The 14,781-nt window shown below is 43.0% G+C and overlaps 2 protein-coding genes across 2 annotated transcripts; both read right to left on the bottom strand.

Annotated features, from left to right (window-relative positions):
• Positions 1 to 2,331: 2,331 nt before the first annotated feature.
• Positions 2,332 to 4,044, bottom strand: LOC118413597 (zinc finger protein 160-like). Its single transcript, XM_035817124.1, has one exon. The coding sequence runs from the start codon at positions 4,042 to 4,044 to the stop codon at positions 2,332 to 2,334; it is 1,713 nt and encodes a 570-aa protein (XP_035673017.1).
• Positions 4,045 to 7,229: 3,185 nt separating this feature from the next.
• On the bottom strand, positions 7,230 to 14,058 carry LOC118413596. The gene is made up of 3 exons (XM_035817123.1): positions 13,928 to 14,058; positions 11,115 to 11,229; positions 7,230 to 8,810 (listed from the first exon to the last, which is right to left on the bottom strand). Exons 2-3 carry the CDS (start codon positions 11,163 to 11,165, stop codon positions 7,230 to 7,232), a joined length of 1,632 nt encoding a protein of 543 aa, XP_035673016.1. The 5' UTR covers positions 11,166 to 11,229; positions 13,928 to 14,058.
• Between the last annotated feature and the right edge of the window lie 723 nt (positions 14,059 to 14,781).

Here is a 14,781-nt window from a genome sequence, read left to right as displayed (position 1 = left end):
AATCTACATGTATCATATAGTAGCCCGCCCAACATCCGACCGAACAGTTCCAGCCCTGGACAGCAGAGGTTGTGTTACATAGTACAGACGTGTGAGCCCAAACTTACATTACACGACTCACTCTCCCTTCTCTCTCTACCAAGAGCTATCTACCACTCAAATATGATGGTCATAACAGAACACGAGATGTCAAAACAGGAAGTAACACGACAGTACCAAAGACGGTCGTTAGGCGGCAACGATAATCATACCCGTTTCGGGCCATTTACGCAGAGCTGGTGACTGTTGTTGTACTAATGTTGTATATCATTAGTGAGCTTTTGTTGGGTGGGTAGTTTTGAATTAGTAGTGAAGGATTTTTCCAAGCAAATACATGTATATTCAATTGATTAAGATCTCTATCTGGTTTAGTGACAACAAGGAGGGATACAATTTGTATCCCTCCTTGTTGTCACTGAACCAATTGAATATATACAATGAAAAGGAGAGATACTGTGCTATGTTCTCGTCCATACTAAGGAAAATACATATAATTGAGTTTTTAAAAACCCCAGCTTGCTCTTGTATTTACAGGACTCGTGATCTGATCGTACGATTGGGAAGACATTTGCAGACACACAGTCCTGACAAATGAGGTAGATATTTCGAATACAGATGTAACAAAATCATGACATATATTGAAGATGATGAACTTGTAATTTTGAACCTAAGACTATACTCAGTTTATTCAGGACATAGCATTGAATGTACTACATGTATAATCTGTTCTACTTTTTGTCTGTGTCAAGTTTCGAATTCCCCATTTAGCTTGTGTATGATAAAATAAACAACGTGCTGGTTAAGTGATTATCAAATCAAATCAACTTATATGAATCCTGTTTGTTGTTTTAGGTCTTATTGGTACTTTATTTTCAACTTCCCTTTAAGAATGCCATAGGGAGACAAGATCTTTAGGATAATGTTTCATTTTCATTCAAAGCTAACAATAAAATACAGCAAACAAGGATTGAAACCAGCTACCATTTGATTATATCAGGAAAATGCAGGCATTTATTACTCCATTAATTCATCTACAATGTATGTTAGTGCTATATGATTGTATGTAACATTACCAGAATAACTCAATATCACACAAAACATATTCAAGAATAGGCAACAAGCTAGCAGCACTTGACTTTCTATTAGAATGCATAATGAATCTATCAAATACACAAGCCATCAAAAACACTGGGCAATATTTGTCCTACCACTGATATTTGATCCATACTTAATGATAAAATCAATCATGACAATTTGATATAGCTACCATTTGTTACAGATTCAACTTATCATAGAACCCTTGCAGCATCTGGAATAATAACACATTTCTAAACAAATGAATGAATAAAACAAATGGTAAATACAAGTTAACAATCAAAATGGTGACACTTGTCCCTGAATGGATAACTTCTAGAAGTAGTAGTTCAGGGTTCACACAAATTTGAGAGTCTATAGGTGCTGAGTGGTCTTCAGTACCAAAGGACCAGAAACTGGCATTTTCCTTGTGATAGCCCCATTCTTGCAGACTCAGCATTTGAAATGTTTTTAGTCACACTCTGCCTTAGGCTGGTAATCTCCTTCCAATTTGCTTCTATCACTTTCTTTCTGCAGCAACTTAGCACAAAGGACAGCATTATTACCTGCTCCTTGCAATGCTTGAGTTACATGTAGACCATGAGTGGCATGACTAATAATTCAAATGGAGTTGCAATCTTATTCCTTTGGGCAAGTCGCAATCACTGATGCCCACTGTCAAATCATGATTATTGTATGAAATCATGATTATTGTATTGCCTCATGGCAAAACACAATTAACCTCTGAACTAGCATGTAAGTGATTTGTAACTTCATGAGACATGTCGTTATGTGCAGATATGCTACAGAAAATCACAAAGTTTTAACAAAGCATTTAACCACAAAGCTGAATAATTAGTACTATGTCTTTCTACAAAGCCACGACAAGATGCATATTTAATACACACAAAACTGACAGTGACAGCATTATTACACCTATGGTATACCCTCATTTCCAATTCTACATATTATACAGAACCTTCATATTGAGTCCATTGCATCATTTCAGCATCAGCAATCAATGAAAATTCTTTCAACCTCCATCTTAAGAATTTATCAGCAATAAGTACATGGTGTCATTCAATTCACCATTCCCTAACCAATCTGAGTTCCTACCAAGAGAGTTCATTTTGAAAACACAAATCAAAATGTGACAGCAAAATTTTGGCACTGTCTGTTCTATATCTGATCAGTTGCGTGTATGTGTGTGACCCATCTCTAAAGCCTGTGCCTTTTCATGTGAGCCAGCCAGCTTTCTTGGTCGGTGAATGGCCGTTCACAGTACATGCAGACAAATGTCAAAACCGTGACTTGCTGGCCTTGCTCCGGCTGCTCCTTGCTGCATGATGGAGTCATGTAGCGGATAAAAGCGCTCTCAGATCCACTGGGGCTGCTGAAGTCACCAAGGTTACGGGACACACTGCTGCTTGTGGGAGATACTTGTGGAGTCGTGTGCTTGACTGGGGACTGGCCTATAACTCCTAGCCTTGCTCTTGTTCTCGGACCTTTAGTTAGGCCTGCTTCACTTGGGCTGCTAGCAGCCTCATTGTCCCTTTGTGCTGTCCTAGCCAACCTCTTCCCACCATCCGTGGAGTGGCCGTTGCCGTCATCAGCCACCTTTTTGTGTAGGTTCATGTGGAATTTGACTTTGTCCTTCGTCCTGGTGGAGTAGGAGCAGTGTGCACACTTGTACGAGTACATAACAAAGTGGTGCTCAAGGTGGGCGACAGCCTGGTCAGCCCATCTGGACCGGAAGGGGCAGTGAGGACAAATATAATGCTTCTTGCCATTGATCATAATCCTCTCAACTCCCTGTTCATACAACTTTTGTTGTAGTGTTCCTATCCTACCCCGCTTTGTCGGCTTCTGCTTTACTTCAGGGCTGCTTTGCTGCTTGTCCTGAGCTGGGGGCTTGCCGTGCCACTCCGCATGGCAGGACAACTGCTGCAGACGGCTGCAGGAAAAAGTGCAGTCTGGGCATTTCAGTGGGAGGTCCGCAGAGTGATAGCGTTGATGTGACCTGACGTAACTTGCCGTTTTAGCAAGGTATGGACACTGGCTGCACTTGTACTGCCAGCGGTCCCTGGCACTTCCAATTTTCTCCACAGTGAGAATGCTTCCAGCAGTATCCACCTTTTGGCCCTTGGTCTTACCTCTAACATACTTCTCATGGACCCTCAAGTGCACCTTGATTGAGGCACTGGTGGAGTAAGAGCAAAGATGACACTTGTTCGGATGGTTTGCTCCATGATTGCTTTCATGTGAAGATTTTTTGTGAAGCTTATCTGTCGAGTAAGGGCAGTGCTCACATTGATATTTACGTTTCTTAATCATACCCTCTGCTGGCCTTTCATCCTCCTCAGCTGAATGTAATGCCAAATCATTGGTTGCTTGTGTGGCATGTTTAATTACTGGCCTGGACTTCTTGTCTCCATGTCTCTCGTGGACTCCTTTGTGACTCTTAACTGATCTTTCGGAGTCAGCACCATAGGTGCACTCTGGACACGAGTAAGAAAACTGTCTGAGGTGGTGAGAAACATGCTCCCTCACATCCAGCAGACTATTAAACTTGGAAGGACAAGCATTGCAGGAGTACTTTTGTCCACTGTCCAGTCTTGGCTCTGTTCTATAGGCTGCAAGTGGTGAGTGCACGACTCCCATTTCATTGTTCACGTTCCGAGCACTTCTCTCTGCGGCCTCTTGTTGTTTGAGATGAACCTTTCTGTGCGGCCCAAGCGTTGACATCCTGTCCGTGGAATAGGAACACAAGTTACACTTGTACTTTCCTCTTTTCCTGTGAAACACCATGTGGACATCCATCTTTTTCCTGCTGTCAGTTTTGAAGGGGCACTTCGTACATTTCTGAGACTTCTGGGGTGACAGTCTCTTGCTCTCATTCTTCACATTGTTGGGTGTGTCTTTTATGGGCATCCCTTTATTTGCAAGTGGGTTATCATATGCATGTAAGTGGACCCTTCTGTGGACTGCCAAAGCTGCTTGGTGGTTTGACGAGTACGTACACAGGTCACAGTTGTACTTCCCTTTTGCCCCATGATGGACCAGGTGGACGCCCACTTTCTTTCTACTATCAGTGCGGAAGGGGCACTTGGGGCACTTGTGATTATAGTATCGCAGGCCTGATGGTGTCATATGAGGAAACCTTTCTGGTTTTTCCTTCTCTTTGTCTTTTTCTTCCTTGGACGTACATGCATTTGGTTTGTCAGCAACTGACCTTTCCATTTTTAAAGCATTTCCGTCTTTGTGAACCCTTTTATGTACTTCAACTGCTTTCTTTGAAGATGAAGAAAATGTACAGTGATCACAGGGAAACTCCAAGTTAGCATTGTGGCCCATTCTGTGCTTTTCCAGTTCATGGTACCAGTCAGTCTTGAATGGGCACTGCTCACAGTTGAATATGTACAAATATTCCTCCATCTTCCGACGGAACATACCACCTTCCATACCACTTGTACTTGGCTTCTGTGCGTCACTGTAGGGCAAAGGAGAGGCTACCGACTCATCAACATCTGCTTGTACATTGCTGTCATTGTGAGTTTGCATATGAAGATGCATAGATTTGAAGCTGTGTGTCGAAAAAGCACGTTCTGTACATTGCTTGGCTTCACTGTTGGCACCCTTATATCGGTGTACTCGGCGGTGTACCTCAATTGCTCCCTTTGTAGCAGCAGAAAAGGAGCACTTGTCGCAGGAGAAATCTGCTTCATTGTCGTGGCCATTCTTGTGTTTCTGTAGGTCATGAAACCAGTCTGTTCTAAAAGGGCAATCCTCACAATGGAAGATATACTTGTATTCATCAACCTTTGGCTTGGATATCAAACTGGTCTGTCTTGCTTTGTCGTCTTCCTTTTGAACAGTGATGTCAGCACTGGGCACAGCTGATGTTGTTATCACGGATTCAGTTTCACAATCCTCTGCTCCTTGATCTTCCATGATGGCATCTTCATTATCCTGTCTGTTATTGAGCCCTTTTTCGTTATCTCCATGATGTTCTTCACTTGTCTTTGAGTCAGAGGGAAAATCATTGTTATTGCACATGTGCTTTGATTCATTCCCATGTGAAGTCTTGTGCCTTTCCAATTCAAAGAGCGAATCGGTCTTAAAATGGCATTCATTGCAAGTGTGCAACTTACGGGACTCTTCCTCTCTGCTTTCAGTAACTTCGGTATTACTTTCCTGGTGTGCAACATCAGCAGGATTACCACTGTCGCTAGTATCATCATTACAGGCAATGGCAACTGACACTGTGGCTTCTGACACTGCCTGCTCCCCTGCATGTGACATTTCACCCAGCCTTTTGTGCCAACGCCAAATCCCGTGACACTTCTCATGACGCTCTAAGATAGATGAATGATCTGCTGTATATGGGCATTCTTTACAGCGGTAAAGCAACTGCTGCTTATCCGCAACATTGGTGCTGGACTCTTCCCTGTTACACCCCTCAGTGGACGTTGTAACCTTGGGGGCTCCTGCAGTCGACCCTTTCTTGATATCATTGACGTGTACACTCTGATGATTTATCAGAGAAATCTTGTGTGATGCAGAGTATGAGCAGAGATCACATGAGAATTTCTGACTGAATTCGTGATGTTTCATGTGTTTCGTAAGCCACCCAATCCTGTCACATGTGAAGGGGCACTTGGTACACCTGTAGATGTTTTCGCTTTTTTTGGGTGAACTGTCTTGGGCTTCTACAGTCACACATGCAATTTTGTCATTAGCATCCATCTCTTCCAGCTTGTTTGCCAGTTCTTCTTTATCTGTATAGGATTCAATTTCCATTGCAGTATTTGTTAACCCTTCTTTATGAACAGCCATATGGGCTTTAACCGACAACCAAGAATTGCAAGAGAACGAGCACTTAATGCAGCTGTACTTCTTGGTCTTAGCTCTCTGACGAGGACTGATGGCATTTCCCTCACTAGGGCTCAGGTTTGTGAAACTGGAACCTGAAGTCTCAGACAACACTTCGAGTTCTCTCTGTAAGCACTTGTCATCATCCTTTTCCACATCTTGCCCTTCCAACTTCTTGTTTGCCACTGATGCTGGACTTTGAGCTTTGTTTGTTTCACCCTCACTTCTGTTTGCTTCGTGTGTCTCGAGATCACGTCCATCATTTAGTTCATTATGCAGATCAGGATCAGTAATAGTGGATTCCCCCATCATTGCATCATTTCCACTCTGTGTGTGTATTCTAGAAATCTTGCTCTTTCTTGTATGCCTTTTACAATGTTTTTCAAAGCTTGAGTGGACTGAGGTGACAAAACTGCACTTATAGCACCTGTAAACCCTCCTATTTTTCCTCAACCTCCTTCTCAGCTGACGTGCTAAAACCTGTACCTCAAACTTGTCTTTCTTTCCTGGCTTTGGATCACCATCCCTTTCGTGCATTCTTCTATGACTTCGGATTCCATTTTGTGTCTGACACGAGTATGTGCAATGATCACACTGAAACTTTTCAGAGACCACATGGCGAGCTGCATGCTCCTTGATGCTGGGGTATATCTTGTCTGTTTTGTAGGGACAGTCAGGGCAGTGCCAAAATGTCCTTGTCCTTACTAACCCCCGTGGTGGATGAACTACTATTGCTTTCCAACCAGCAATGATATGATCTTCTCCCTGATGGATATTTCTGCGTGATCTCTTCTTGCCACGGGTAACATGTTTTGCCTGTACATTATCTGACGGTGTACCTTCACCTGCAAGAACTCTATTCTGCAGTGGGCTGGGGGACCCATCTTGCACCACAGTGCTGTTTTGCTTACTCAGTATCACTGGTGTGCTCTGTGCATTAGGACTTGGCAAGTCACACTCTGAGATCGTGGGTCCTGTTTTGTCAGGAAGGACTTCAGCATGGGGCCCCTCCTTCAAAGCATCACAATGGGAACTATCTGTGAGCTGAAGCACAGAACCTACAGAAGTACTGTCATTTATTACCTCTTCACATTCCATTTCATAACTTTCATTATCATTTACTTCCTTATTGTCAGGGACAGCATTCTCCTGCTCACACCTGATACAATGATCCTCTATTTCCTTCACTGAAAATGCAGTGTAGGAGCAGATGTTACAGGTGAAGCTATGTCTCCACTTATGCTTTAACAGGTGTTCTGACTGTAACTCTTCTTTCTGTTAGCTTCCCTGGGAAATGCCTCAGACTTGTTCGATGTTGACTCAGAATTTCCCACCTCTGGCATATTTTCTTCTGCTGTCATCTTTTCATCTAGGCCGGTACTGACTTCAATGGATTTGGAAGTTTTTCCTTTTGTCGATCCCATATCCTCTTCCATCAACTTTTCCTCACTGTTGCCTATGTAATCTTCCCACCTGTTGTCCTTTACCTTTGGTAGGCTTCGTTCCCAGGTTACAACATCTGTAGCCTTCACCGCATTGGCAGATGAACAATCTGGATGTCCAACGTGCATGTTGCCTGACCCTGCCTCTTCCATGTCTTCATCTTCTGTTAAGGGTTCACTTTTCTTTCCAGGCTCCACAAAGATCAGCCCAGAGTCACCGTCTTTGGCTTCACATGCAGCATCAGCTGGGATACCTCCTGACTCTGACTTTTTCTCCATCTCTGGGTGACCCTTGGGTGCATGGCCTAATGCTTGTTCCTCGTTGTGACTCAAGACCTTTGTATCACAACTTAACATCTGCTGTTGCTCCTCTGGCTGCGCAGCATGTGGCCCTTCCTCAAAAACATTTTGGTTTTCTGATAGTTCTGTACTCCTTTTCATGATGACTGTACTGGTCTCTTTGTTGAACAGACCACTTCGACCCCAGGCCCCTTTCTTAGTTTGCCCTTGTTGTTTCCGATCAGTGATTAACATACTCAAAGAAAATGGTGGAAGCGAGCCTGACTGACAAGACGAAGCTGCCATCAGGAGTTTATGTGCTGTTTTTACTTTGTCTTCAACTCCTCCAGTTCCTATTCTTGCTACCCCCAAACTTTTTTCTCCTTCCTTTCCATCTTCCAAGATTTGTTTGTCATTTGTCGTTTCTGACAGAAGACTATCACCAGAGGTGCTAACACATTTTCCTCTGACTGCAGCATCAAGTAAATGGTGGCCAAGATTGCCTTCCTTCTGTGCTTCTGTATCTCTTTGGGGCGAACTGTTTTTGGTACATGATGTGGTTTGTGTAAGATCTACTTGAGGGATGAATCTTGAGTTACATTCAACTATGGTTGTACGATTATGTGTGTCAGTGGACAATACAGTAATAGTTTTGTCCCTATGAGATTCCCCTGTAACAAGATCAACATGTGATGAACATTCAGTTACATCATAAGTTGATGACTTGTTTCCTGCCTTATCTGGTACATCTAAAGAATCACAGTCGGGCCCAGTCAGAGAACTTGCTTGAGGATCTCTGACAACTGTAGGCGTGTCCTTGGATTCTGCAAGTCCTGATTCAGCACAATTTATAACCCCTGACTCATCTGCAATCACAGGTACTTGTATCACCATCTTATTGGACTGAACATCCTGTAAGACATATACAATTGTATCATGTTGGGATCTTATTTCTCCTACACTAGGAGTACAGGATGTACTTGCTCCTTTGTTGCCAGTCTCACACTCTGGAACGTTCTTGTCTGTACCCGCCCAGTCACAGCATTCATATCCCCTATCAGACTCTTGTGCTGCAGTGCTGTCTCTTGTCGATCTCATTTCATCCTGGATGAACATTAAGAGATGTGCATCATGCAGGTTACATAGTTGTCAATATATATCTAGAGAAAATACAACACGGTGTATTCCATATCACCTGAAGTACCAGCCCGACCGCAGGTCGGATCGCCCTCCCGTCGAAGATGTGACCTGCGGGAGGGCTTGGACTGAGGGTGACATGGAATACACCATGTTGTATTTTATTTATGCCATACCCAGGTCGGAAAACACTGATTTAATTGCCAAACTACTCATAAAAAGGGTAAGATTCAACACATTATTTATCAAGAACACTGATTCAAGAAAAAATTTGAACAAAAGAACTAATTCGCTTGCAGTGGAGTGCATTGAGTGTGTTCTAATCTATGGAACCTTGTGTGATATGGAAAATTATCACCCCGTTCAGAACACCTGTAGTGAACGTTATTTCCGCCCAAGTATGACATAATAATACTTATGTCATACCTGTGACGCGAAAACGTTCGATACGGGTGTTCCGGACCGGGCCGTACGCTTCCGTATCGCACAGGTTCGAAAGGCGTATCACACAGGCTCCATTCGAATAAATCGAACTGTTTCGAGCGGGTCGAATAGGGCACCGTTGGCAATTCGAATACCTGATTCAGACGTTGGAACATCAAAGTACTCTCTTTGACGCTATAGGCTGACCTGAGAGATCAGGGGTTTTGTTTCCTGTAAGCCTGTCCTTTCCTGCCATACGTAACTTCTTTCACAGATTTGGAAGCTACATAGCAAAGCCACACTAATTTGATTTTATGATTACATCCTCTGGAGACCCCAAAACTAATGTGAGAGGGCAGAGAAAACACAGCAAAAAAGCATGAGAGGTAAGATAATGGTTATTGAAGGAGGTCAGTTATTGTTGTTATTGGGTGGGCCAATTACTCTCTCTTTGCAGCCAGCATCTGAATTGTGAGGAGCTTACAATAGGCTGGGTCAGGAGCGGCTGCCATTTGGCGCTAGCTTAGGTGACCTCAATACAACTGCCGCAAGGGTCTGGAGTGGCTGCCATTTGGCGCTAACTCAGGGAACTTCAATACAACGGTCACAAGGGCCTATAGCGGCTGCTTTGTGGCGATAACTCAGGTGTCCCCAATACGACAGCAATTGTAGGTTGTCTTGTATTTCCTCCTTCTCAATTTTTATATACCTAGAGAGAGAGACAAAAAAGCCAGGAGCAGCCGAATAGAGGAGTGGCCTTTAAGTCCACCATACACAGACAACTCAATTCCCCTCACATGTCTTTCCATGTTGCAGAAGAAATGAATGAACGATGCTCTTGATAGGACATCAATGAAATGGACTGGGCAAATACTGACCACTGGGAGTCTCTCATCAAGCTGTGCAAATGTGACAAACCAATCTGCAATTACCAACCAGTCTTCTCGGGTCCGTCAGTGCTGACGTAGTACAAAGAAATACATCTGGTTACGTGGTAGACCATTCCAAGTTTCACAGTAAGTCTGCTCTGCTCATGCTGGCCTGTTTGCTGCACTATGGGCCAGCACAGTTGCAAGTTCTTAATTTCGAGGTGATTTTTGTGTGGAGAACAGCCGAAAATTAATGATTGTGCAGATGTTACCTATAAAATTAAATCAGTGTGGCCTAAGGTCAAGTAAAGAAGGGGGGGGATCTGTACGGTCCTAATCAAATAACCCAATAAGCTAGATTGGCAAAAGCTGTGGTAAGGGTGTAAAGGTGGTATTGTGTCTCACTCAACTGAATGGTGTATTATAATTATGGAAGTTAGACCACAGTCATACCAGGATTGGCAAATCTGCATCCACTTTGGCAAGGGCTTGATAAGGATTCAATCCGAAGAATCTGGCTTATTACCCTCTGCTTGCAGCTGCATTCAGATCATTCATATTAGGATTTGCAAATTGGGATAAATACCAACTGGGGGAATGCTGATTCGCAACTCTTGGTATGAACGGTGTCCAAGCATTAAGCAAGCAATCAAGATAAAAAATATTTCTATTTCTAATACATGTATATCTCCTGGTAACGTTAGTTCACCTTTATATACTAGGTAAGCTATATCCGTTGTTTAATAAAAACAGGGTTTTTAGGGATATCAAGTCAACGACGGTTGTTTCAAACTGCAATATTTTGAAAATACACACTGGGTATTGCAATTTGAAACCATGGGTTCATTAACTTGATATCTCTGAATGCCATATTAAAAAACAATATAGATATAAAGTTATCTACTTGGTGAAGCAAATCTGTTCAATAATCTTTCAATCGCACATATCTGACCTAATGAAAAACTACTATACTACTCACCACCGGCACAGGATGGGGTGACGCTGTTGTGGCACTGCTCTGTCCTTCCATGGTCCTCGCAAACTCAGGTGATTCTCCGCTCGCTCTGTAAGGCAGCTTTCACAGTAACCACTACCTGTGGGATCAATCAAACTGCATTGTACTGGGTTGTCATTATTACAGAAAATATTACTTTTCAAAAAGGCTTAAAATTCCCAGGCTGATAGAAGCCTGGTATTCAAAGTTATCTTACTCAATTCAAGAAGGCTGCGGCTTTCTGCTCGTGTAAGTTTGCATGGGTGAATAAATAAACAAGGAAATATTTTTGTGGCTGCCAAGCCTCTTCATCCTCTTAGTCTTACACAAATAGTTCTATGTCTCTAACTAATCCAGTTGATACTGTCCTATAACAACGTTATAACACGTTTACCTGGGCCACAAGATCATCTGATACGTGTGTTTCGGTTATCTTGGGTTATCACACAGCATTCTAGTTTTTCTACTGTAATCACACAGGCCTCCATAGTGATTCAAACTTCGAGTCTATCGACTGCACATTTGTCCATAATTCGGAAACTGGATTTAGATGTTGGAATTGCTGTTATTACCATTTTTTGGTTTGAGGACACCATATTTTCTCAACTTCTGGTGCATTTTGCATATAAACATGTGCTTTCTTGGGTGAGTCTGACATACATTTTGCATCACCTTCAGTCCCTCCACTGGTCAACCCCCAATAATGGTCCACTTCTTGCCTTTGTATCCTGCAAGTATTAGAGGATCTGCACGGGGGGATCCTTCCAACGCTTAATGGTACAGGTGTATTTGGGAGGGACAGCAATGCCTAACTATAAATTCTGAAGGGGTGGCAAAGCTTAACAGTAAATTAAGTTGCTTTTGTACAAGCCATTGCATTATTCCTTGGTGTTAAGGAGCATCTAGCGAAACTGGTCTGCAGGATGCCATGGTATAATGTGCGGGTCATCACAGGAAAATTCAGAAGAAAAGTTTCACGTGACTCCTCGGGAACCCGATCTCTCGTCCCAAGGCAGAGAAATCTGGTATGAGACCCTACAGTCATGTGACAGTCCCAAACTCGGCTAATAAGGCCGCACTTCCAACACGACACAGTGATTGCTCATAATTTGTGACAATGTTTATTAATTCTTACCATGCAGCGTAATGACTTTACACAACCTCAGGTTAGAAACCTAGTAAAAATGCAAAAAACTTACATAAACATAAAAACTACCAATTTGATGTATGAGCCACAGGCGACGGAGCTAACAGTGGTTTGCAGCATCATTTATAAATTGTAAACTTGGGTCAGTTGGGAAGTAGCATGCTGCATCATATATTAGAAACAAAGAAATAATGTTGAAAGTTTTGCTTAGGAGAGGTTAAATGAATATGTCGTATAAACGTGTACTGGCGCAACTCTCCAAACGCATAGTCCGGTCATTTCTTGGATGGGAGGCCACCCAAGGACAGCCGGATGCTGTAGCCTCACAAAGCATTCCACGAAATCATCTTCTCAGGGGGACGTAAAACGGGGGTCCTGTGTTTGAGGAGGTGCCTCGACCATGTTAAACAGCTTGATTACTCATACTTTGGGTATCTACTGGTTGCAAAATACACCCGATTATCATTATTAAATCTATAATGTCTTCCTACAAATCTACATGCTTAATTACATGGCGGCCTTGCTGGCTGAGTTCGGCCATGACCAGCTTCAAGGTCTCACACTTCCAAATGGGATACAAGACTGCAGATGTTCTGCGAGACACACTGCAAAATCCTACAAGGTATTGAGCAATACTGTAAATGCATTTAAGTTTGCGGGGATTTAATTTCGCGATAGCGGGAAAAAGGACTTTTCGCGATGGTTTTAAGTTCGCGGTAGCACCATGCACTCTTACTGCCATGGAAAAATGTTTGCGGTGGTTTTAAATTTGCATTGAAGTAGCCACCCCGAAAACCGCGAACATTAAACCACCACGACATTTTCTGCATTTACAGTATGCTGCAGTAGCCACCACGAAGTCCGGCAACAGACACCATAAAATCCAGTGATAGACACCATCAAATTACGCAAGGATTCCGCGAAATCTTGCATCACGTAACTGTGACGCCTATCGCAAAGCCTGTACTGTAGCTTGCAAGTCCTCATATTTGGTCCTCATTGACATTCTATTAAACCTGAGAGGGGACCCAGTGTGAATACCTGAGGTATCATAAACTGCCACACCCACAAGTCCAGACCAATTGAGTGAACTTTATTGGCAAATTCTACTTCAGCACAACCCCAAAGTAAGTGGCAACTTCCCATCCCTACCCTAACCTGGAACAGTCCAGAGGCTGGACACTGATCGCTGCATAACGCTTGTTAATAGGCTGCAAACAAAAGTACACACCGCCGAGTGACTGTTGTTGTAGGTACGCGTATCGCGCACCTGAGGCGGAATTAAGACGAACTCAGACTTCCGCTAAACACAACGACCCCAACACAACATGAAAATACGGCTGCGGCTTCAAAGTACCTTCCCCAAACATTGAGAAAGTGTGATGGGCCGTGTCATCAAAACCATGTTGTGTCTTTCCCGCCAGATCGCACGCTCACCCCGCCCTCTGCACCCCCGAAAACTGAAAATGGCCACTCTATCAGTGGGGACCGATAGAACGGGGCGGTGTGCGAACAAGGGTCGCCTGAAAGAGTTTGTGGAACCCAGATCACTGGCTCAACGTCCGAACAAGCAGTTACACGACAGCACACACATCTAGTAGGATCAAAACCGTCCACTTTTGTAAAGAAAATGTCTAAACCACATACAAACCATTTGAAGAACCATGCATGCAAAGACGCCAGCGAGTATGGCATGGTCTCTACGACGTCAACCAATGGTGTGCGGCAGTGTAGACTATACCATTATTGCTGAACACGGGGGTGCACGCTTTGCAGGTGGCAAAGGTGCAACTGGACCTTTATTGAGTATCACAAGTGAGTTTTCGATGATGTGAGCTGTTCCATTGTGAAAGCTATTAAACTTGATGATGCAATATATTTTAGCGACGAATTTTTGAAAACTGTTACGTAACAGTTAACGTTACTGAAACAAGGAACAAGAAATGTTTAGACATCCAGGTAACAAATAAGACCCTTGAACAATTCAATGTCTACAGCTAGATAAAATGTGAAGATTTTCTTCCTGACGTTTTCATGGACATCCATCACTCTTCTTCAGATGATCCTCTAGTTCACTCTAGTGCTGCTGAAGAAGAGTGAGGGATGTCATTCAATTTGGTCATGGTGGGTCTTCCCTGACATTAACGTTACTATAACAAATATAACGCAACTAGCTCGTTGATGCATCTTTAGATACAGAATTTCTATCAGCATTAAACTTCCTCTCGAGCTTTCAACGTTAAAGTCAATTTTACAAAGACCAGTGACGTGCAGGTGTAACGTTAATATGTATTTATTGGTTTGGCTGTTCAGCATGCACATCGAGGGCTTCCCTACTAGCCTGTGGCGATTACATAGGGCTAGCCTTGCTGACAAAAACAGAGAAACACACAATTAAGATTTGACATGGACTGTATGCAAGTGCAATATCGATCCCTAATGAATCAATGATGGAACACTTTACCTTTACTTTGCCCTAACTTGCCTATTAATTAAAGCGAATAA

Source organism: Branchiostoma floridae, chromosome 4, assembly GCF_000003815.2.
Source record: "Branchiostoma floridae strain S238N-H82 chromosome 4, Bfl_VNyyK, whole genome shotgun sequence".
Taxonomy (NCBI): domain Eukaryota; kingdom Metazoa; phylum Chordata; class Leptocardii; order Amphioxiformes; family Branchiostomatidae; genus Branchiostoma; species Branchiostoma floridae.
Note: the sequence above shows the minus strand (reverse complement) of the source record. Positions and strands in the feature narration are given on the sequence as shown.